The sequence below is a fragment of the Crocuta crocuta genome, unplaced genomic scaffold (assembly GCF_008692635.1).
Source record: "Crocuta crocuta isolate KB4526 unplaced genomic scaffold, BGI_CrCroc_1.0 scaffold334, whole genome shotgun sequence".
NCBI classification, from domain to species: domain Eukaryota; kingdom Metazoa; phylum Chordata; class Mammalia; order Carnivora; family Hyaenidae; genus Crocuta; species Crocuta crocuta.
In genome coordinates, this window is record NW_027533260.1 from 2,202,397 (window position 1) to 2,226,061 (window position 23,665).

The 23,665-nt window shown below is 53.3% G+C and overlaps 2 protein-coding genes across 3 annotated transcripts in view; both read right to left on the bottom strand.

Moving 5' to 3' along the window:
• Positions 1–1,813: 1,813 nt before the first annotated feature.
• On the bottom strand, positions 1,814–16,100 carry RCN3 (reticulocalbin 3). 2 transcript variants are annotated; one of them, XM_077747082.1, is made up of 7 exons: positions 15,761–16,100; positions 14,572–14,819; positions 12,374–12,576; positions 11,103–11,275; positions 6,306–6,366; positions 2,407–2,606; positions 1,814–2,098 (listed from the first exon to the last, which is right to left on the bottom strand). In XM_077747082.1, the coding sequence occupies exons 1-7, from the start codon at positions 15,800–15,802 to the stop codon at positions 1,991–1,993; spliced, it is 1,035 nt and encodes a 344-aa protein (XP_077603208.1). In that variant the 5' UTR covers positions 15,803–16,100; the 3' UTR covers positions 1,814–1,990. The 2 variants fall into 2 exon arrangements, with proteins under 2 accessions (XP_077603208.1, XP_077603209.1); XM_077747083.1 differs by lacking the exon at positions 15,761–16,100 and adding an exon at positions 15,216–15,727.
• Positions 16,101–16,175: 75 nt separating this feature from the next.
• Positions 16,176–23,665, bottom strand: part of FCGRT (Fc gamma receptor and transporter) — an 8,997-nt gene continuing 1,507 nt past the window's right edge. The window contains exons 2-6 of the mRNA XM_077747145.1: positions 22,937–23,240; positions 22,394–22,669; positions 17,446–17,716; positions 16,779–16,921; positions 16,176–16,499 (exon numbers count right to left, since the gene is read on the bottom strand). Coding sequence (XP_077603271.1) covers positions 16,420–16,499; positions 16,779–16,921; positions 17,446–17,716; positions 22,394–22,669; positions 22,937–23,240 — 1,074 coding nt within the window. The 3' untranslated portion in view covers positions 16,176–16,419. The remainder of the gene's footprint in view (positions 16,500–16,778; positions 16,922–17,445; positions 17,717–22,393; positions 22,670–22,936; positions 23,241–23,665) is intronic.

Below are 23,665 nucleotides of genomic sequence, written 5' to 3' on the forward strand. Positions count from 1 at the left end.
AAGTTTCATGTACAAAAATAATTGTATTTTATATTGTAGAGACAAGAAATTAGAATATGAAATTTAAAAATAACTTCACTTACAATAGCATGAAAACCGTAAAATACTTAGGGATAAATTTAACAAAAGATGTAAGACCTTTATTCTGACAACAACAAAACTGACTGCTGAGAGGGTGCCAACACCTGTATCACTGGAGAAATATACTATGTTCATGGATTGGAGGATTTAATATGTTAGGATGCCAGTTCTCCCCACATTGGTCTATAGGTTTATACTCTCACCCTGGATTAGTTCCATCTTTTCCCCCAGAAGAAAAACAAAAAATCATCAAATATGAGAGATTTATGACTTAACCTAGAAAGATTTTCTTTTCAATTTTATGTATTGTTTTAATGTTTATTTTTGAGAGAATAGTTTTAAAGTAACTTTTGAATTGAGGTCTCTTATGCATTAAAGTGCACACATAACACATGGGCAGCTGGATGAATTTTTACCGGCTGAGCACCCCAGAACGAGTAGTACCCAGATCAAGTTCAGCCCCCCTAGACACCGCCCACTCCAGTCCTCCCCACCAAGAGGGTGTCCATCCTGATCCCTAGGTTAGTTTTGCCTCACTTCTTTTCCTCAGTGTAACATTTGTGACATCCCTCCTCAGTGCAATTGGGGGATTTCAGATCATTCTTTTTAAAAAGATGTTTTATTTATTTTGAGAGTGGAAGATCACCCAAGTAGGTGACAGGCAGAGAGAGAGAGGGACAGAGAGAATCCCAAGCAGGCTCCACACTCAGCACAGAGCTGGACGCAGGGCTTGATCTCACAATCGTTAAGATCATGACCTGAACTGAAATCGAGGGTTGAATGCTTAACTGACTGAGCCACCTAGGAGCCCCAGATCATTCTTTTTTATTGCTGTGACGTCCCCAGGTGAAGGCCCCATGGTGTATTTACTGGTTCTCCTATGGATGAGCACATGGGCCATTTCCGGTTTGTGGCTATTACGGTTAAAGCTGCTACAAACCTTCTCTTGGTGACCTTTTTATATATCCTTTGGAAGCTCTAGAGAATTTAACCAGTGGGTCTCATTGGGCTGCGCAAGGACTAGATACCTGTGACGTCTGTCCTTCTGCCTCAACTCAGCAGCAAAGACTGTGTTATAACCCAAGCCGGCTCACATCTACCCTCTAACTCAGGACCTTCAAGGAGCTCCCAGCTGGAGTGTAAATTCTGTCCTCGCCTCTCTGGTTCTCTGGCTGTAACTATCTTGTCCCACCGCAAAGGGACCCTGATGACCTGTCCACAGGACCCCATATGACCCAATCCCAGCTCCCCGTTTGCCCTCACCTCTCTGCCTCCCCCCTTGCTGACTCCATTCCAGTCACATGGACCTCCTGGCTGACACAGACAGACACACACACACACACACACACACACACACGGCACACTGGCTTCGGGGCCTCTGTTCTTGCGGTTCCCTCTGTCTGTCTGGTTCTCCAGATGTCCCCAGTGCCTACTTCCTCATTCTGTTCACCGGTGAGGCCCCTCCCGGCCGCTTGGCTAACAGCACTGCCGCCGTGGGCTCTGCAGAGGGTAGAGCTCCAGGAATGCCCTCAAAAGCTGTCGACGCCCAGAGCCGCCTCTTCAAACGCCTGTCCCCTCCTTCAGCCCACGGTCCCCCACCAGCTCCCAGCCACAGCCCCCATTTCCTCCCCAAGGCTCCGGCCAACCCCTTAGAGACACACGGACAAGGCCCCAGCACTGGAATTTATTGCCTCCCTGGCAGAGGAGACATTCGGGGGCAGTGCCGGCGGGNGGAGGGGCTGCAGTGTCTTAGAGAAGTTTGACCTGGTGGGTCCCTGAGAGCCCAGGGGGAGAGGAACGCGGGGCTGTGTGGTCATATCCCGCAGGTCCAGATGGGGAGGGGGGGCCTGGCCACCGGGGGGCCCCTCCTCTGGTCATCTCATGGGGCACAGAGCGGGTGCGCTGGGGCTCAGAGCTCATCATGGTGTCGCGTCAGGTCCTCGCCGTAGTTGGTGGCCTGGCTGCCCACGAACATGTTCCAGTTACTCAGGATCTCGGCCTTGCTCAACCGACCATCCTGGAGGGAGGGTCAGAGGTCAGCCGAGCCGACAAGGGACCCTGCCTCTGAGACCCCTCTCTGGACCTCTAAGTCTCCGTCCCCCTCTCTCTGGGTCTCTGCTCCTCCCTTCCCCCACCCCTGACTCTCTGTTCCTCTTTTTCCACACCCCACGGGGACCAGGCAGCCCCAGGAACGGGGAAGGGGAGGCGGGGGGGGGGGGTGGGGGGGAGGGGTCTGGTCACTTCTGCAGANNNGAAGGGGAGGCGGGGGGGTGGGGTGGGGGGGAGGGGTCTGTTCCCTTCTGCAGAGCGGCCCCCTCCGCGCACCTTGTCGGTGTCGCTCTCGTGCAGCAAGTGATTGGCCTCCACCAGTGGCTGGTCCTGGGCCGGGGGCAGCACCCAGTGGCCGACCTCGCTGCCGTCCAGCCGCCCGTCCTTGTTCAGGTCGCGGAAGTCCCGGAACTGCTCCCGCTCTGTCTGCACCCAGGCCGGCTCCTCCTCCCCCGGCTCAGCCGAGTACAGATCCGCTGGGTCGGGCGACAGGGGGGGCGACAGGGGTGACGTCAGGCGGTTCGGCCCGGCGAGCGCCGGGGGGCTCCGTCCCGACCCCTCCTGACCGCGGGACCCCGGAGCTTTGCTTTCTCTGGCCAGGTTCCCTCTACGGTCTGAAAGGGACTAACAGCAACCTGACTTGATTGGTCCATCATTTCCCGGCCTGTCAGTCAGCCTGGTCCACACGTGAAATGCTGTGTGCCGCCCTCAGAACATCTCACCCCACTTCCAGAACCTTCCTCAAGGGGCGCCTGGGTGGCTTCGTTGGTTGCGCACCCACTCGATTTTGGCTCAGAGTACGATCCCGAGGTTTGTGATCCCGAGGTTTGTGAGTTCGAGGCCCACACTGGGCTCCACACAGAGCCTACTTGGGATTCTCCGTCTCTTCTCTGTCCCTTCTCTGCTCACTCTCTCTCCCCCAAAAAATAAATTAAAAAAAAAAAATTACTGTTAAAAAAAAAAAAGATTTGGGGCACTGGGTGGGTCAGTTGGTTAAGCGCCCGACTCTGTTTCAGCTCAGGTCATATCTCACAGTTCGTGGGGTCCAGCCCTGCATCAGGCTCAGTGCTGACAGCTCAGAGCCTGCTTGGGATTCTCTCTCTCCCTCTCTCTCTNCGGATGCTCTGGGGACACATTCCAACCAGACAAGCCTTTTTACACAAGACTATGACACATAATACAGAATGCTTCCCTCCCCTCAGGGACCAGGCCAAGGAGCTGTCACAAGGATGTCACCAGAGATGGAGCAGGCATTGGACACTCAGTCAGCCTTCTGGAACAGTGAATGCAGAGTTTTGTTTTGTTTTGTTTTTTTAATGTTTTTTTTATTTTTATTTTTTATTTATTTCTAGGAGAGAGAGAGAGAGAGACAGCGTGAGCAGGGGAGGGTCAGAGAGANTGTTTTTTTTTAATGGCCCTAAATCCTTGTTTCTCACAGGGAATGATGGCAAAGGTGAATGGGAGGTGTGTAGGCTTTTCTTTTTAATTGTAGGAGAAAAATTAAAAATTCAAAAGATTAAAAACATCCATTTAAAAATACAAAATTAGGGGTGCCTGGGTGGCTCAGTCAGTTAGGCTCCGACTTCAGCCCAGGTCATGATGTTCAGCCCATGCAGTTCACGGGTTCAAGTCCTGCACTGGGATCTGTGCTGACAGCTCAGAGCCTGGAGCCTGCTTCAGATTCTGTGTCTCCCTCTTTCTCTGCCCCTCCCCTATTCATGCTCTGTCTCTCTCTCTCTTAAAACTAAACATTTTAAAAATAATAATAATGGGGTCCCTGGGCAACTCAGTTGGTTAAGCACCTGAGTCTTGATTTAATCTCAGGCCATGATCTCATGGTTTGTGGGTTTGAGCCCCGTGGATGGCTCTGCACTGACAGCATGGAGTCTGCTTGGCATTTTCTCTCTCCCTCTCTCTCTGCCCCTCCTTTACTCATGCTCTCTCTCTCTCTCAAAATAAATAAATAAGCATTTTTTAAAAATCTACTCCCTATCCTACCCTCTACCTCCCTCCAGCCCCTGGCAACCAGTCATCTACTTCCTGTGTGTATGACTCCTCTTCTCCTGAACACTTCATATAAATGGAGTCAGACAATATTGTGGCCCTTTGCCTCTGGTTTGTTTCACTTAGCATAGTGAATTAATTTTTTAAAAAAAATGTTTAATGTTTTATTTATTTTTGAGAGAGAGAGAGAGAGACAGCTGTGAGTAGAGGAGAGGCAGAGAAAGAGGGAGACAGAATCAGAAGCAGGCTCCAGGTTCTGAGCTGTCAGCACAGAGCCCGACGTGGGGCTCGAACCCACCAACTGTGAGATCATGACCTGATCTGAAGTCGGATGCTTAACTGACTGAACCACCCAGGGCCCCAGTGAATTAATTTTTTAATTTTTAAAAAATGTTTATTTATTTTGAGCGAGCGCAAGAGAGCAAGAGCAGGGGCGGGACAGAGAAAGAGAGCATCCTAAGCAGGCTCCGCACTGTCACCCCAGAGCCCTACGGAGGGGCTCAAACTCGCGAACCAGGAGATCCTGACCCAAGCGGAAATCAAGAGGCTCAACAGACTGAACCAACCAGGGGCCCCTATTTTCTTATTTAAGTATAGGGACACACAACGTTACTTTAGTTTCTTGTGCAACACAGCAACTTGGCATACTGTTCCGCAGATCTACACCCTTCGTAGCGTGTATTAGTGCTTCATCCTTTTTTATGGCTGAGTAGCATTCCGTTGCCTGGACAAACCTTTCGTCCGTGCGCTCAGGGGCATCTGGGCTCACTGGACGTGACTGCACCTGCTGGGTGCTCTACTACCACCTTTATAGGCAAGGAGACCGAGGATGACCCGCTCATTTACGGTCCCGCGGCTGGGAGGTGGCGGGTGGGAAGCCCACAGCCTGGAGCACGGCGCAACCCCCCCCACCTTCCCTGTCGCGCTGCTGCCGCCCCTCCTGAGCTGGGTCAGAGCCCGTGGCACCCCCTCAGCACCCCTCCTTCACGTTCTTCCGCGAACCATTCAACAGTCGTGAAGTCACAGGTGTCTGGGAAGTCCAGGGCTCCTACCCGCACCCGTTTCTCCAGACCCCCACAGGGAAGAGAGGCAGCCTCGGGGGTCCGAGTGGGACCCTGGGCTCGGCCAGCCTGCACTGATGTCCCGCTCCCCCGCCCCACAGTCACGTATCTATCCCTTCAGGCCTCAGCTTCCTCATCTGTGATCTGGGGAATGATCTCCATCTCGTAGGGGTGATGTAGGCATTCGATGAACGTGCGAGGTGTTAACCGCTCAGAACAGAGGCTGGCGTGTGGTAATGACAGGGCAGCAGCTTTTGTTATTAGTCAGCGATGAGGCCAGAGTTCTTTCTTACCAGGAAGGAAAAACAAAGACTTCTATCCTCCTCATAGATGTAAAAAAAAATGAATTGTGCTTAAATAAAAGTGTATAGGGGCGCCTGGCTGGCTCTGTCGGTAGAGCATGTGACTCTTCTTGGGGTCGTGAGTGCCAGCCTCATGTTGGGTATAGAGACTATAAATAAATAAACTTTAAAAAAAATGCCTTGGGGCACTTGGTCGGTCATGGTCTGACTCTTGGTTTCGGCTCAGGTACTGACCCCACGGACATGAGATCGAGCCCTGAGTCAGGCTCCGCACTTATGTAGCAGTGTGGGTGGAGCCTGCTTGGGCATCCCTCTCTGTACCCACCCGCCACCTGGGCCCCTCCCCCACTCATGCTCTCTCGCGTGCTCTCTTTCTCTCTCTGACCCTCCTGATTGTGCCGACACTCCAGACCCTCCCAGGAAGGGGCCCGGTGTGTGGCATTCTCTGTTGTATCCTCAACCACTAACATGCAGTAGGTGTTCAATCAATGCTTCCTGGTCCTGGCACACAGTAGGTGCTTGATAAATGTTTTTTTGGCCTGCCACATAGTAGGCACTTGATAAAAATTGGCTAGGCCCAGCAAATATGTGTACTCAATGTCTGCTGGGCTGACACACGGCGGGTGATCGATAAATACGCTTGGGGCCCAGCACACAGTAGGTGCCTAAGAAATGTTTGGTGGCTACGTGAACTCAAGCAGTGGCCCTGCCCCCACTTCAGAGGGCCACTGCTCTCCTGTGGGTGATATACACTGGGCTGTTTGGGAGGAGACAAGCGTCCTCAGGGAAGACATCGGGTTCAACTCACCAATGTACTCCTCCACTTGGACGTAGCCGTCTTTGTTCTTGTCCAGATCCTCCAGGGTTTCCTGGGGAGAGAGGCACTGGGTCAGGCTNGCTGAGTGGCCAGGGATCAGTGCAGCACACCGTCTACCTGGCCCGGGGTTCGGGGCGGCTTTCTGGGCTTTGTGATGATGCCGCCCTACCTGGGTGGGGGCCAGGGGACCTGGATGCCCCGTGACATACAGGACACACAAGGAGATGTGTTCTGTGTCCCTAACACTCTTCTCACACCCGACAGCGGACTCTCCAAGGGCTGAAGCCTCTTTCCACTTAGCAGAGCCCAGACCTTAGCTCAGGTTTACGTATAAATAGGACATGGGGGACCATTGTAACACATAATACCTCTGCTCTTGGTTTTTTCTCCACTTCTTTTTTTTTTAAGTTTTTAATTTATTTTTGAAAGTGTGTGAGAGAGAGAGCACGCACAGGCACAGGCAGAGGAAGGGCAGAGAAAGAGAGAGAGAGAGAATCCCAAGCAGGCTCTGCACCATCAGCAGAGAGCCCAGTGTGGCGCTGGAACCCAGGAACCGCAAGATCATGACCTGAGCGGAAATTGTGAGTTGGATGCTTAACCCACTGAGCCACCCCAGTACCCCTTTCTCTACTTCTTGAGCAAACAGCTTCTGTTCCCCACTTTTACTTTTTTTTTTTTTTTTTTAAATTTCTGAGAGAGACAGCGCGAGCAGGGGAGGGTCAGAGAGAGAGGGAGACACAGAATCTGAAACAGGCTCCAGGCTTCAAGCTGTCAGCACAGAGCCCGACGCGGGGCTCGAACTCACGAACTGTGAGATGGTGACCTGAGCCGAAGTCAGACACTTAACCAACTGAGCCACCCAGGCGCCTCCCCACTTTTACTTTCAAACTCACTCACTCTAAGACAGTGCTGGGTCTGACACCCCACTATGTCTTCTAGCAAAGACAGCTCCAACATTTTAGGGTTGTCAGAAAAAATATGGGATGCTCACATTCAACTTTCAGATGAACAAGTAATAATTCTTTAGTATAAGTATCTCCCCACACATTATTTGGAATATACTTATGGTATAGGACACACTTATGTTTGAATTTCATATAGGGATGCCTGGGTGACTCAGTTGGTTGAGTGTCCGACTTCGGCTCAGGTCACGATCTTGTGGTCTGTCGGTTGACACTAGCATCGGGTTCTGTGCTGACAGCTCAGAGCCTGGAGCCTGCTTCGGATTCTATCTCCCTCTCTTTCTGCCCCTTCCCCACTTGCACTCTGTCTCCCTCTCTCAAAAGTAAATAAATATAAAAAATTTTGAATTTCAGATAACTTTAACATAAGTATATCCCAAATTTGTGTGGGATATACTTATGCTAAAATATATTTGTTGTTTATATTATTTGTCATAAGTTCAAGTATAATTGAATGCCTTTTGTTATTTGCTAAATCTAGTAACTCTATGACACATGTATTGAAATTCCTGTTCTTTCTTTTTTTAATGTTTATTTATTTTTGAGAGAGACAGAACATGAGTGGGGGAGGGGCAGAGACAGAGAGGGAGACACAGAACCCAAAACAGACTCCAGGCTCTGAGCTGTCAGCACAGAGCCCAACGCAGGGCTCGAACTCGAGATCAGTGAGATCATGACCTGAGCTGAAGTCAGAGGCCCAACCGACTAAGCTACCCAGGCGCCCTCCTGTTATTTCTTACAAGTGACTTTTCTTTGGTGTTCTCTTGGTATAGTACAGTTGGAGCTGAGAGCAGTGTTTTGAAATCCTATGTGCGGGGAGGTTACACCTGAGATCTGTGAATGTGAAAGATGAACAGCAGAGGGGCGCCTGGGTGACTCAGTCGGTTAAGCGTCCGACTTTCGCTTAGGTCATGATCTCGCGGTTCGTGGGTTCGAGCCCCGCGTCGGGCTCTGTGCTGACTGCCAGCTCAGAGCCTGGAGCCTGTTTCAGTCTGTGACTCCCTCTCTCTCTGACCCTCCCCTGCTCACGCTCTCTCTCTCTCCTAGAAATAAATAATAATAATAATAATAAAAAGAAAGAAAGAAAGATGAACAGCAGAATTTAGATGAGGGCTTAGTAAACTTTTTCCATAAAGGGCCAGAGAGGAAAATTATAGTCTCTGCTGACCTGACTCACCTCTGTAGCTGTAGCACATGAAAGTGTATGGGTATAGCCGTGTTACAATAAAACTTTATTTGCAAAAACAAGCTGGGGACTGACTGGATATATATATATATATATAGTGTGCTGACCCCTGGACTACAGATTGAACTGCCGAGGTTCAAATCCAGGCTGTGCCAGTTTCTGGTCTGGGTGATCTCAGGCGAGTCACCTCACCTCTCTGTGCCTGGGTGTCCTTGTCTGTAAAATGAAGAGGATAGCCCACCCCCTCAGGGCTGCCGTGATGATTCATTCAAGGCAATGCTTAGGTAAAGGTGTTACAAGGGTGCCCCTAGCACACAGGGCATGTGCCATCAGGGTCTGTTAAGTAATCTCAACTCAAGGGGCGCCTGGGGGCCGCAGTGCGTTAAGCGTCTGACTCTTGGTTCCGGCTCAGGGCATGATCTCACGGTTTGTGAGACTGAGCCGCGAGTTGGGTTCTGCACTGACAGCGCAGAGCGTGCTTGAGATCCTCTCTCCCCCCACCCCCACTCTTTCTCTCTCTGCTCCCTGTCTCAATATATAACCATTAAAAAATATATAATCTCAACTCAGGAGAGTAAGGAGGTATTACATTATCTGCTATAAAAGAGGGACACTGCTGCGGGGGCAGGGGGGTGACGGTTGGGTGGTTTAGTTGGTTAAGCGTCCGACTTCAGGGCAGGTCATGATCTCGCAGTCCGTGGGTTCAAGATCCACGTTGGGCTCTGTGCTGACAGCCAGCTCAGAGCCTGGAGCCTGTTTCGGATTCTGTGTCTCCCTCTCTCCCTGTCCCTCCTTGCTCATTCTCTCTCTCTCTCTCTCTCAAAAATAAATTAAAACATTAAAAATTTTTAAAAAAATAAGAGGGACATGAGGCCTTGTGGGATGTGAAGTCTAGTGCGTTCCAGAAGGCTGGGTTAATGACATCTCTCCTCTCTGGACCTTTTTTTTTAAATTTAAGTTTATTGTATTTATTTTGAGAGAGAGAGAGAAAGGGCATGAGTGGGAGGGGGCAGAGAGAGAGAGTCCCAAGCAGGCTCGGTGTCATCAGTGTGGAGCCTGACGGGGGTTCGATCTCACAGACTGTGAGATCATACCCCGCGCTGAAGCCGGGAGTCAGACGCTTAACTGACGTGGGCCCCCAGGCACCCCTTGCCTCGCTGGATGTCTGACATCTCCAGAGTGGGCTGGAAGCCCCACCTCAAAGGTGAGCACATCAAGTCAATAAAATGCTCTAGAACTATCTAAAGCAAATGCACATCCCAGGGGGCGCCCAGTGATCCCCCCCCCATTGATGCGTGTGTGTAAAGGGACATGACGAGCACTTACCCTGGGTCAGTTTTGCAGTTTTGCATGTACTAAGTCATTTAGTCCCTGTAACTAGCCTTGATGTAGGGTATTTATCAGTATCACCATTTTATAGACGAGGAACATGTCCAGAGAGGTTAAATAACTTGCCCAAGGTCACACAGCCAGGAAGCTGCAGGGCTGGGATTTGAACCCAGGCCTTCTGGCCTCACAGCCCTTGCCAAGCCATGGGGAGGGCAGGGGATTGCTCATGTTCTTTTGCATCTTTTGGGCATTTAAACACATCAGTAGGTTAGCTATTTTAGAAATACATGTCATGACATTTGAAAAGTAATTTGTGAGGGGTGCCTGGGTGGCTCAGTCAGTTAAGCATTTGACTTCGGCCCAGGTCATGATCTCATGGCTCATGAGTTCGAGCCCCCATCAGGCTCTGTGCTGATAGTTCAGAGTCTGGAGCCTGCTTCAGATTCTGTGCTGATAGTTCAGAGTCTGGAGCCTGCTTCAGATTCTGTGTCTGGCTCTCTCTCTGACCCTCCCCTGCTCACACACTCTGTGTCTCTCTCTCAAAAATGAAAAACGTTTAAAAAAATTTAAAAAACAATAACAGAGACGGGATTGGCAAAAAATTACAAAGGAATAGGAAGAAGAGATGGGTGGTAGCTCTTTCTGCCCAAAGGTTTCATTTCCATGCTTTAATAAAAGGAACTTCTTTGCACCAAAAAATAAAAAAGAGAGAGAGAGAAAACAGGACAGGAGCCAGCAAGAGCAGCCTCAGAATAGAAACTCCTTGCGGGGGGGGGGAGTGTTAGGGTTTTCCTTGGGTTCGGCTATGATTGGGGCTCCCCAAGGCATTTCTGGGGCATGTGTTTCCCTTAAATATTTTTCTAAGTTTTATTTATTTATTTTGGGAAAGACAAAGACAGAGCCAGTGGGGAAGGGACAGAGAGAGAGAGAGAGAGACAGAGAATCCAAAGCAGGCTCCGTGCTGCCTGCGCAGAGCCTAATATGGGGCTCGAACTCATGAAACCGGGAGATCCTGACCTGAGCAGAAACCAAGAGTCAGACGCTTAATTGACTGAGCCCCCCAGGCGCCCATTTCCTGATGGCAGGCTGGGGGCCTGGACCCCAAATGTGAGCCCAGGAGCAGGAAGGCAGGACCAGGAGAGATTGGACACTGGGAGGCGAGTCCGGCAAGGGAGGGGGAGGGTCCCTGGGGAAGGCGCTGGAGGACCAGGAGACTGGCCCTGTTAGGCTGACCCTGACATCAAAACCCTGGGTCCGGGGTTGGGGCGGGAGGGGGAAGTGGGGAGCAGGCTCCTCGGGGCCCTCACTCACAGCAATCACGATGTCCCGCATGTGAGGGAATTCCTCGGGGTGCAAGAAGGCAGTCAGCTCCTCCCGAGTGGCCATGGAGTCCCCGTCCTGGTCCGCCACCCGGAAACGCCGCTCGTCTCGAGCCAGCATCTTCTTGTAGGTTTCCGCGTCCTCTACATCGTGAAACTCTTCACCTGGGGAAGGAAGGGGCTATCGCGGTCAGCTGTGCTTTAGTGGCGGGAACACGAGGCAGGCCGAGGGCAAAGGCAAGGGATGCAACTCAGTGGAGTCAGGGCAGGAAGACCTCACAGAACCCATATTAATTAGTATATATTCATTATTTGCATATATTAGCTACCTTGTCGTGAGAGCTTATGCTAAGTTCTTTACTTACAAATTGCATTTAATCCCCCCCCCCACACACACAAGTAAAGGGAATTCTTTCATTTATTCATGCTTTATGAAGGAGAAAACAGATTCCCGCCGAGAGGAAATAACTGGCCCAAAGTCATAGGGCAGGAATGATGAACTTGGAGTTGACACTGGCCCGTGGGGCCCCAAGGTCACCCTCTGGTGCAGTAGGTTATACTGACTCAGGCTACAGGACAGAGAGGAGAGGAAGGGCATTTTCAACAAAGGGAACAGCATGAGTGGAATGTGGAGATTTGAAGAGCGTGGTGAGTTCAGGGAAACTGAGGAAGATCCACATGGCTGGCCAGAAAATGCGGAAAAGGAACGCCAGAGCGTTGAGACAGGTTGAGTTGCTGGGAATCTCCTTTGGGGGCTCTGGGAAGCCATGAAGGGCTGTGAGCAGGGGAAGGTCAGGGTTTGTATGAGGGACAGGCTGGAGGAGGAGGAGTGTGAAGGAGGGTTGGGGAGGCAGAGAACAGGAGCTGTGGGGGTCACAGGGCTGGGGCAATGGGGACAGAGAGGTACATTTACCCTGTCCCCAGCCAACCAGGGGACAGGGTAAATGGATTGGGGGTTCTCTGGATGAGAGGTCGGGTATCAATGGTCAGGGTGACAGGGCATGGGAGGCAGATGTCCCAGGCCGAGGATCCCCAGTCACGGGGTTATAGAGGTCGTGGCTGCCACCGGGAGAAGCCAGAGACCAGAGACTGGGAGTGTCAGGGTGAGGGGGTACTACAGGTGGGTAGACCCTGCTCAAGAGTTAGAGGTCAAAGATTATAGGGATTCTGTTTAATAGGCTAAAAGGTTCTCAGGATGAGGCTGCCAAAACGGTCAGGGTCACGATGTGTGTGGGGAGCGGGAGTCGGGGTCTCGCCGCGTACCGGGCTCGTAGTGGCCATAGGTGGCGTTGCGCAGCTCCTCCCAACCCACACGCCCGTCGCGGTCCGTGTCGTACGTGTTCCAGGCCGCGCTCACCGAGTCCCGTATGTGCCGCTGCTGCGTGTGCGCGATCCAAGCACGGAGCTCGGCCAGCGACACCCAGCCGTCCCCATCCCCTGCGCGGTCCATGCGGTCCACTATGCGCCTGCGAGTCGGGGCGGGGCACACGTCAGTCCCGGACCCCGCCCACCCAGGAGTCCCGCCTGCGCCCGGGCTCCGCCCCTCGGGCACAGCCACGCCCCCACTCGAGACACACCCCCGACAGCGGTGAAAGCGCGGTCCCAGAGCCGCCCTCACAAGGAGGGGAGGCACGTGTCAATCCCACGACCGCGCCCAGCGCGGGGCTTCGCCCCCTCAATCCTGGCTCCGCTCCCAGAGGCTCTCACGCCCTCCCCGAGACCCTGCGGGCCTACGGCTGGAGCCGCGGTCCTCCACAAGCCCGGGTTGGGGGAATGACCTACGACAATCCAGGGTCACACCCTCCACTCTAACTCTGCCTCTCGACCCTCACTTGCTCCATCTGTCCGAGCGGGGGTGGGGTCAGGGAGCGAGGCCTCACACCGCGCCCCTGGCCCGCAAGGCCCCTGTCCCAAGGCTCTCTCTGAACTCTAATGGCCAAGGCCACATACACACCTGACCTCTTGCCGTTTTAGGGCCCACGGGCCGTCAGGCCAACCCTGCCCCGCCCTCCTGGCTGCACGGCCCATATCAGGTGCCTCTCCCTACAGCGTCGCCCTATGCTGCGTGCCGCACCTTTCCCCTACCTTTCCCAGACTGCATCAGGCCCCTGAAGGCCCTTCCTCACACACCGTCTCTCGCGCCGCTCCAGTCGGATCCCAGGCCCCCGCTCCCCTCCGCTAGCCACTCCTCGCCACCGGTTTGGGACCTTGCCCCCACAGGCAGCGCTCCTCTCGGGCACCACCGTCCTTTAGTCCCGCAACCCAGCTCCCTACGTGGACTCAGAGATGTCCATATCCAGGTCGCCGCCCCCTCCTGCTCTGGACTGTCTCTGCTCTGATCGGTCTGGGGCTGGAGTCCCCAGGGCTCACACCCTCCCTCACTGAGGTCCAAGCTGTTGTTGAGAGCGTGGGCTCCACGCTCCCAGGTAGTCTAGGTTCAAATCCCGCTACCTCCTCTTGCTATCTGTGTGACCGTGGGGAAGTCACTTTAAAAAACGCGCACACATGGGGCACCTGGGTGGTTCAGTCGGTTAAGCGTCTGACTTCAGCTCAGGTCATGATCTCACAGTTTGTGGGTTCGAGCCCCGCATCGGGCTCTGTGCTGACAGCTAGCTCAGAGCCTGGAGCCTGCTTCGGATTCTGTATCTTCCTCTTGCTCTGACCCTCCCTTGCTCATGCTGTCTCTCTCTCAGAAATAAATAAGAAAACAATAAAAAAAAGTTTTAAACACACACACACAAAACTCTCTGTGCCTCAGTTTACCCCTCCGTAAAATGAGGAATAAATACTAGATCCTACCCTACAGACTGGTTGTGGGGATCGCCTAAGTGAACCCTTGTGATGCACTTAGAACGCTGCCAGTACTGTAGTGAGGGCCATTCCAAACGCGTTAGCCTGTCGCTCCCTTTCCTCCTCCATCCCTCCTTCACCCAACCCCGTCCATGCAGACTCCCAGCCAGCAGGCCCAGTCACCACCACTGTCTCCACCCTGATCTGGTCACCTTCGTCTCTCGTCTCCCATCTGGACTACTCTAGTTGATTCCTCACTGGCTCCCTGCTTCTTGCTCTCTATAGTCTGTTCTCCCAAAGGTAACCAGAAGGATTCTGTTGAAAGCTAAGTCAGGTCAGGTCCTCCCTCTGCCTAGAGCCTTCCTTGGCTGTCATCTCACCCAGAGAAAAGCTGAAATCTTCACTATGGCCTCAAAGGCCCTGGGAACTTTGTTCTCTCTCTGCCACGACCTCCCACCTTCGCTCACGGGGTTCTAGCCACACCGGGCCTCGCTGTTGCTCAAATATCAAGCCTGCTTCTGCCTCAGGGCCTTTGATTTACATTCCCTCTGCCTGGAATGCTATTCTCCCATATAACCACATGGCTCAAATATTACCTTCCCCCTGAGGCCTCCCCTGACCTCCCTGTTTAAAACTACAACCCTGAATCCTCCCCTCCATCTCTCTCCTACCCCAGGCGGGCTTGGCTTTCCTCTGGGCTGAGCTGGTCGAACTCCTTGGCCACTTCCCGTCCCAGGAAAGCTTCATGGTCGTACTGGAAGTTTCCGTGGGAGTCATCATGTGGAGCCTCGCTCAGGGGGGCCGCCTGGTGCACCCTCCCCTGGCCGTGAGGGCCTGCGTCGGGGGATGGCTTGCCCTGGGCCCCGCGCCTGAGCAGCAGCAGTAGCAGCAGAAGTGATGGACGCCACATCATCAGTCCCTAGGGAGTGGTGGAGGCCAGGAGTCAGGGGTCACAGGGGAAAGGATAGAGACAGGGCAGAAGAATGCGGGGGAGGGGGAGAGCGTGGAGAGACGGAAGACAAGACAGAGAGATGATAGCTAGCCGCAAAGCTTAGGGCTCAAGAAGGGGAGCGGGATTCTCGGAGGTAGGGACTGAATCTTTTGAGGGAGTCCCAGACTGGTCCCAGAGCCGCCGGTGGGGAGTTTCAAGCGGGAGACGTGGCGCACTTCCCACGCCAAGTATGGGATGGGGTCGTGGCCAGAGAGAAATCATGCAGGCTCTCAGGCGTCCTCTGCAGTCCGGACTCAATTCCTCGACCCGAGCGAACCCGAACCGCCCTCCCTGGGCAGGCCACCCGTTCTCGCCTCCCGTTACCAGACAATCCAGCTTCGCTTCCCTCTACACGTTCCGCTCTGCCTTCTCCGTTAAGATGCCCCATTTGGCGGCGCTCCAACCAGGCCCCGCCTCCAGCAGCTCAGAGTCCCTCCCTCCGACCAATGAGCGTCCGTGAAGACCCCCCAAGGGGCGGGGCCCGTGAACTCCGGGAGGGCCGCGGACGCCCCACGCCACGTCCACAGAGAAGAGCGGGGGCAGGCGGGGTGAGCGTCCCTGGAGAGACGCGGAGCCGGAGAACTACAGCTCCCGGCAGGCCTCGGGGCGCCCTGCCCGACCACCCCCAGCTCTTCTATTTCCGAAGGCTCTTGGGAGAGGATTGGTTTTTTTCTTTTGGAAGGGGAAGATGTATTCCTTTAAGTTTTGTTTGGTTGTAAGTAGGCTCCATGCCCCACATGGGACCCGAACTCACCACCGAAGATCAAGAATCACATGCTCCACCGACTGAGCCAGCCAGACACCCCATGTTTGTTTCCTAGTTTATGTATGTATGTAATCTCAACACCCAAGGTGGGGCCCAAACTCACCACCCCAAATTCAAGAGTCTCATGCTCTTCCAGCCGAGCCATCCAGGCGCCCCAGGAGATGTATTTTTATCTTTCCCTTTGTCAGCATGGTTTAAGAAAGAAGGGAACCAAGGGGCCCGAAAAGGCATCCATTTCTCTCAAAGCGGAAACGATGCTTCTCTTCCGCTCCGCGGAGGAGTCAGGTCAGACTCCAGCCAAGAATTCCTCAAAATGCCTGGCACAGTGCAGGCATTCAGTATCTGTGAAGCTTATGAATGAAAAAAGACATGACTCGGTATAAAACTGGTATATTCCACGGCGGCAACATGTCGGCCTTAGGAGAGTTTGGAAGGCCGGGGCGATTTACCGCCCCCCCCCTCCCCAGGCCCATTCTCTTACCTCCCCGGCCTAAAAAGTTGAAATGATAAGAACACAGTGGTTTGGGCCCAAATTCGTGTTTATAAGTGGAGGTGGAAAAGAGCCATAATCATCAGGAGGGGAAACTGAGGCAGACCACAGAAGGAGAAATCCAGAAGGTCATCGGGCCCAGGACTCTTTCTGGAGGCTCAGAAATACCAGGATTCCAGGAGGTCTCACAGCATAAAAGGGGCCTGACTACATTAGCTGGTAGTAGCCAGGTCAGGGGGTGATCAGGCAGCTGCTGAGAATGCATTTACATCCTAAGAGTCAGCATCCTTGGGCAGGCCGGGAGTGGGCAGGAGGGCCCCTACATCGTCCCCACGGAGAGAGATCCAAGGGGCTGCGGAAAGAGGCAGAGGGGAGGTCATCAGAAGCTCTGAAATCCTCCGGGTTCCTGACTGTCCCTCCCCCACGTGCGTGTGTCCCTCTGTCTTTCCCAGTCTCTGTCCTACTTCACAGGTTTCTGTCCCCCTCCGAGTCTCCGTCTCCTCCCTCCAGGCCCCACCTCTCTGAGTCTCTGTTCCTTTTTGTCTACATCTGTCCCGCCAGGACCGCGTCCCCGTCTCTTCTGGGGTTTCTGTTCCTGTCTCAGAGGCTCTTCCCTCTTCCTGCTCCAAACCTGGTAGCCCGTTTCTCATCCTCCTCCATAGCAGAGCTCCGCCTGCAGCCACTGCCGTGAGCAGTAAGAGGCCAATGACAATTCCAACCACTGGCATCGAGGATTTGGCTGGTGATTCTGCAGCCAGAGAATAATGTGAGATGCTGAGGGGACCCTCCAGTCCATCTGAGTCAGGACAGGGGGACTGGGGGTTCTCAGTGCCCCCTCCCCAGCCTCAGAGGTCCCAGCACCAAGTCCTGCCAGCCAGCTGATGTTCTAGGCCTGGGCAGAACGCCCCCCTGTTGCCTCGAGGACCTCTAGCAGCAGGGTGCGTGAGATTCTGACTCAGAGAGGCAGGCCAGGCACAGGGCAGCAGAAGGTCAGGTTCAGAGGACTGGCAGTAGCTGAGCAGTAGGTGGTCAGTCTCAGGGACGACTGGCAGCAGCCGGCAGCAAATGGCCAGGCTAGCCGCGGCAGGAGGGAGGTGGTACGCCTTGCGGAGGACCGTCCATAGTGGTTAGTGAGGGCCCGGACTCGTGAGTTCCGCCCAGCAGCAGCAGCAGGATGGAAGGCAGATAGACTGGGGGAGGCCGAGCAAGACGGGACAGAAGGCTGTCAGGCTTTGGAGGGAGCGGCAGTAGCAGGGCACCGGGCAGTCAGACTCCGCCGGGCAGCAGCGTGGTGGAACCCAGNCTCCACGGTCAGGGGCTGCGGCAGCCCCGCGTGCTGCACCAGGCAGCGGTAGTGGTGCTCCTCGCCGCTTTTGACTGTCAGTGAAGACCAGGCGTGGAAGGAGCCGTCGCCGTTGGGGCCAAAGTCGCCGGAGCCGGAGCCGGCCGCCAGCCCGTTGCGGAGGAATCGCAGCTGCAGCTCCGGGGGGTAGAAGGAGAAGGCGCTGCAGGTGAGCACAGAAAAGCCGGGGCTGCCCGGGCGGGCCTTCAGGCGCATGGAGGGTGGCTCTGCAGACGAACAGGCAGACGGGCCTAAGCCTCTAGCCCCTGAGCCCCTAGGGCCGGACCTGGGGAGGGGCTGGATGGGGCCACACCGCGGCCTCCGTTCCTTCCACCACGCCCAGCACGTCCCACCAGGAGCCCTGACCTGTGCTGAGCCTGAGAATACAGTAGTAATGGTAAAGGGACCTTCCTGGGGGGGACAGACAGCCAAGCTATCCGCAGTGAGGGCGGCCACCTCTCGTCCATTCTGTCCCGCACCAGACACACACACAACAGAACATCAGCCGCGTGCCAGACACTCTTCCAAGCACTGCGGACACAGCAGTGGACAGACAGACAAAAGCCCTGGTCTTCGCGGAGCTCGCCTTCTAAGGAGGGGAGAGAGGCAAATACTTGTGTACAAATAAACGAACGGGAAATAGGCCGTGAAAGGACTGTGATGAGGCAAAAGAAGGCAGATCCTAATGTCATTAAAAGATAGTAAGAGGGTATTATGTCATATAGCGTACCAGCCCATTTGAAATTTAAATGAACTGGTGGCTGCAGTTGGTTAAGCATCCGACTCTGAATTTCAGCCCAGGTCCTGATCTCATGGTTTGTGAGATCAAGCCCTGTGTGGGGCTCTGCACTGACGCATGGAGCCTGTTTAGGATTCTTTCTCCCTCTCTCTCTGCCCCTCCCCTGCTCGCTCTCTCTCTCTCAAAATAAATAAACTTAAAAAATGTTTTTTTTTAATTTGTTAACAAAATAAATGAATTGGACAAATTCCTAGAAAAGACCACCTTCCAAAACTGACACAAGAAAAAATAAAAAATTTAAGTAGTCCTATAATGATTTCACAATTTTAATCCATAATTTAAACTTTTCAACAAATAAATTTCCAGGTCCAGGTGACGTCATTGGCGAATTCTTCAAAACAACCAAGAAGCAGATCTACATCTAATTTTTCTTTAAGTTTATATATTGATTTGGAGAGAGAGAGGGAGAGAGTGTGCACGCATGTGAGCAGGGGAGAGGCAGAGAAAGAGAGCGATAGAGAGAGGGAGAATCCCAAGCAGGCTCCATGCTGTCAGTGCAGAGTCCGATGTGGGGCTCAGTCTCATGAACCGTGAGATCATGACCTGAGCTGATCAAGACCTGGACACTTAACCGACTGAGCCATCCAGATGCCCCAATTTAGGAAAAAGGCTCTATTTCAGTTCAGTGGGGGAGACAGGATGGAGGTGCTCTTGCAACAAATTATGCTGGGTCGACTGGCGTTCTGGAGGAACAAATGAAACTTGACCCCTTGCCTCACACCATTACATGCGCCATCAACTCAAGATGTATCGTACAGCTGTATATGAAAACTACTGGGGCGCCTGGGTGGCTTAGTCGGTTAAGCGTCCGACTTTCGCTTAGGTCATGATCTCACGGTCCATGGGTTGGAGCCCCGCGTCGGGCTCTGTACTGACTGCCAGCTCAGAGCCTGGAGCCTGTTTCAGAGTCTGTGACTCCCTCTCTCTCTGATCCTCCCCTGCTCACGCTCTCTCTCTCTCCTAGAAATAAATAAAACATTAAAAAAATGCATTAAAAAAAAAAGAAAAAAAGAAAACTACTGATCAACCAAGCTTCTAGAAGAGCTAGAAGAACACCTTCATAACTTTGGGACGGGAAGGATTTTCTAAAGAGAACACACACCAGAGCTATAGGTAAAAGATGGATGAGTTGATCTTCATAAAAATTAAGAACTTCTTTTTTTTTTTAATTTTTTAATGTTTTATTTCTAAAAGAGAGATAGCATGAGCAGGGGAGGGGCGGAGAGAGAGGGAGACACAGAATCCGAAACAGGCTCCAGGCTCTGAGCTAGCTGTCAGCACAGAGCCCCATGTGAGGCTTGAACCCACGAACCATGAGATCATGATCTGAGCCGAAGCCGGACGCTTAACTGACTGAGGCCACCCAGGTGCCCCCAAAATTAAGAACTTCTGTTCATCAAAAGGTTTGGTCAAGAGAGTGAAAAGGCAAGGTGCACACCAGAAGACGTTATTTTCAACAGAACCATCTGACACATCCAAAGGACTCATGGCCAGAATATACTAAGAACTCTAATAAGAAAAAAAAAAGATAAAAATTCCAATTTAAAACTGGCCAAAATGCTCAAACAGCCTCTCCAAAAGGGTGAACACCCAACTGGCCAACAATGTGAGAAAGTGTACTCAACATCACCAGTTATCACCCCATTTATTTGCTTTATCAGATTGTATCTGATATATATAGACATAGATATAGATATAGATATATTTGTTTAGTAGGCTTCATACCCAGCAAGGAGCCCAACACGGGCCTTGAACTCGTGCCCCTGAGATGAAGACCTGAGCTGAAATCAAGAGTTGGGATGTTCAACCAACTGAGGCCCCCAGTCTGATTTTATCTGGTTTTGCCAAATGATGTATACAATTCTCATTTACCATCAGAAACATGAAAAACACACCACAGTAAGATTCCACCACACAGGGGCGCCCGGGTGGCTCAGTCAGTTAAGCGTCGACTTCAGCTCAGGTCATGATCTCACGGTTCATGGGTTTGAGCCCCGTGTTGGGCTCTGTGCTGACAGCTAGCTCAGAGCCTGGAGCCTGATTCANTAGCAAATTCTGGCAAGCTTGTGAAGCAACTGGAATTCTCTAACGTAGCTTGTGGTATTATAGAATTGGCTCAACCTCTTTGAGAAAATGTTTAGCACTACCTAATAATCGAATCCAATGCCTACACTGTGATGCACCCATTCTGTGCATGCATGGGTATTTAGTTAAAATAAATAGAAATATACATTCCTATCAAAATACATATATAAAAGGGACACCTGGGGGGCTCAACTGGTTGAGCATCTGACTCTTGATTTTGGCTCATGATCCCAGGGTTATGGGATGGAGCCCAGCGTTGGGCTCCACGGTGAGTGGAACCTGCTTGGGATTCTCTCTCTCTCTCTCTCTCTCTCTGCCCCTCAAAGAGAATTTATATTCTCAAAATTAAAAAAAAATTAAAATTAAAAAAAATTAAAGGGGCATCTGGGAGGCTCAGTCGGTTAGGCATCCGACTTTAGCTCAGGTCATGGTCTTGAGGTTCTTGAGTTCAAGTCCCTGCTTGGGATTCTCTCTGTCTCTCCCTGTCTCTCTGCCCCTCCTCTGCTCACACTGTCTCTGTCGCTCTCCAAACAAATAAATAAACTTTAAAAAAATTAAGAAAGACATGTACAAGAGTGCTCGTTACAGCTTCATTCATAACAGCCCCAAACTGGAAAGAAACCATTCATCAATAAATCCTGGAATGAGCCACACAGTGGAACACCCCTCAGTAATAAAAAGCCACAAGCTACTGATACACGGCAACAGAGCGGAGTCTCATGATACACACCCTTGAGTGAAAGAAGCCAGACACAAATGAGCGCACGCTCACAGCCATCTGAGTTTCAAAATCACCCAATGCCTTGGTGATAAAAATCAGGTCCATTGTTACCCTTGGGAGGTATGGGATGGAAGCGGACACAAAGAAGTCTTCGGGGGTGCTGGGAATGTTCTAGATCTTGGCTTGCAGGTACATGGCCATCCATAAAGCTTAATCAAGCCATATACGTTAGGTAGGTGAGCTACACCTCAATAAAAAGAAAACACCACTATAGTGAAGGGCTGGACACTATAGCGATTGAATGGACAAAACAATGGCATGGGGGACGGTAATGGGGGTGGTGTGGGGACACAGTTTAATCGGGGTGACAGGGCCCTGCTGAAGTTGCTGACATCCCAGATCAAACCAAAAGCATGAGAAGGACCCAGTCATGGCAGGATCCCAAGGAAGAGAGGTGCAAGCAGAGGTAACAGCAGGTGCAAAGGGCCTGAGGAGGAAAAGCAGCTGACATTTGGAGGAAGGGGAGAGAAGGCCACCACGCTTGGGGTGTTGTGAAATTACAGTGGTGGAAAGCAGCCGGACCAGCGACCTGCGGGGACTCTAGGCCATGGAGTAGAGGTTGGGCTGTCATGTAAGAGCCCATTGATGTTCTAAAACATTCCTCTGGGGGCGCCTGGGTGGCTACGTCCATTAACCATCTGACTCGATTTCAGCTCAGGTCGTGATCTCCCAGTTTGTGACATCGAGCCCCACGCTGGGGTCTGCACAGACAGCACGGAGCCTGCTTGGGATTCTCTGTCTCCCTCTCTCTCTGCCCCTCCCCTGCTCGGTCTACGCGGAGGGCCGGGATGGATGCTCGGATTGCGACAGGGGGACACCAACGACAAAAGAGCTCTAATTCCAGCCCTTGAGGGTTCCCCAGACATGCGCAGAAGTACAGCTCCGAGTGAGTTCGTGCCCTCATGGGGGCCACACAAGGCATCGTTCGCGTCCAAAGGAAGCAAGTGAAAGCCTCCTGGGCCACAGGAGAATCTCCTGGCTGTGATCCCAGAGGGGCCTGAAGGGCAATGGCAAAGGTGGACCAGATGGACAGACGTGAAGCCAAGGAGGACGCAGGCCTCTGCCACTCGGGGCCTCGGGGCCTGAGCTGTGGCCAGGGGTCGCTGAGGGCCAGGGGAGGAGCTGCACTGGGAAGACTGGAAGCCAGGAGGCCAGGGAAGAGGCTGGGGGAGGAGGGGGAGGCCTGAGGTGAGGGCATGGGGATGGAGGGGGTCAAGGACGCCTCCGGAGGTTGCTCACCCTTCCACTCGAGGTTTCCGCGGCCTCTCTCCAGGTGCCCCAGCAGCCGCTGCGGACAGGAGTTGAGCAGGAAGGTCCGCTCCTTGCTGACCGCTCCCGCCTGCTGCATCCACCTCTTACTGATGGTCTCCGTCTCGGGCCAGTCCCCGTTCCAGGTGCCCAGCTTGGGGTCAAAATCCATGAAATCCTCGCCGTTCAGAGCAAACTTGGCCACGGGCACCGAGGCGTTGTCAGGGCCCAGCTCACAGCCCAACAGGCCCTGCAGGGTGTAGGGACCTGGGGGCCCAAGCACAGGGAAGTAGGAACCCAGGAGCTGGGCCCCCAGCCCCTCCTCCCTCAGACCCGGAGTCCAGACCCCAGCCCCTCCTCCCTCAGACCCAGGAGTCCTGACCCCCAGCCCCTCCTCCCTCAGACCCAGGGGTCCTAACCCCCAGCCCCCTCCTCCCTCAGACCCGGAGTCCAGACCCCCAGCACCTCCTCCCTCAGACCCAGGAGTCCTGACCCCCAGCCCCTCCTCCCTCAGACCCGGGCTCCTGGCCTCACCTCCTTCCCCCAGGGCTTTGAGAGCTTCAAGAAAGAGTTCCTGCTTGTTCCTCAGGTCTGTCGTCTCCTTCTCCCAATACCAGGACACCTGGGTTTCCCAGACCCAAGCCCCACACGGCTCGGCCTGGGCGCGCACGTTATTGTAGCTCAGATACTGCTGTGGGCCCAGCCAGCCTGATACCCAGAAGGCAGGAGCCCCCGGGGCAGGAGAGGACACGGCGGTGAGGTGGTACAGGAGGGAGAGATGGCTCTCTGCTGGAGAGAAACAGAGGTGAAGAGAGCAGATGGGGGGAGGGGGGAGGATCTAGACTGGGGGCAGGACAGATACCCTGAAAGACGAAAGACTCAACGCCAGAGAGNAGTGGTGAAGGCAGATTCAGAGAGGGGGAGACAGACTTGGTGGGGGACAAACCAGGAGTGGAGGGCAGATCCAGAACGTGGAGCAGAGCCTCCGAAAGAGGAGCAGGGGGCGCCTGGGGCGCTCAGGTCATGATCTCACAGTTCGTGGGTTCGAGCCCCACATCCGGCTCTGTGCTGACAGCTGGGAGCCTGGAGCCTGCTTCGCATTCTGTCTCCCTCTCTCTCTGTTCCTTTCCCACTCGCACTGTCTCTCTCTCTCTCTCTCTCAAAAATAAATAAAGATTAAAAAAAGAAGAAGGAGGAGGAGGAGGAGGATAGACGGGGCGGGGAGCAGACCCAGAGGGAGGGACACAGACCCGGGGAGGGGGG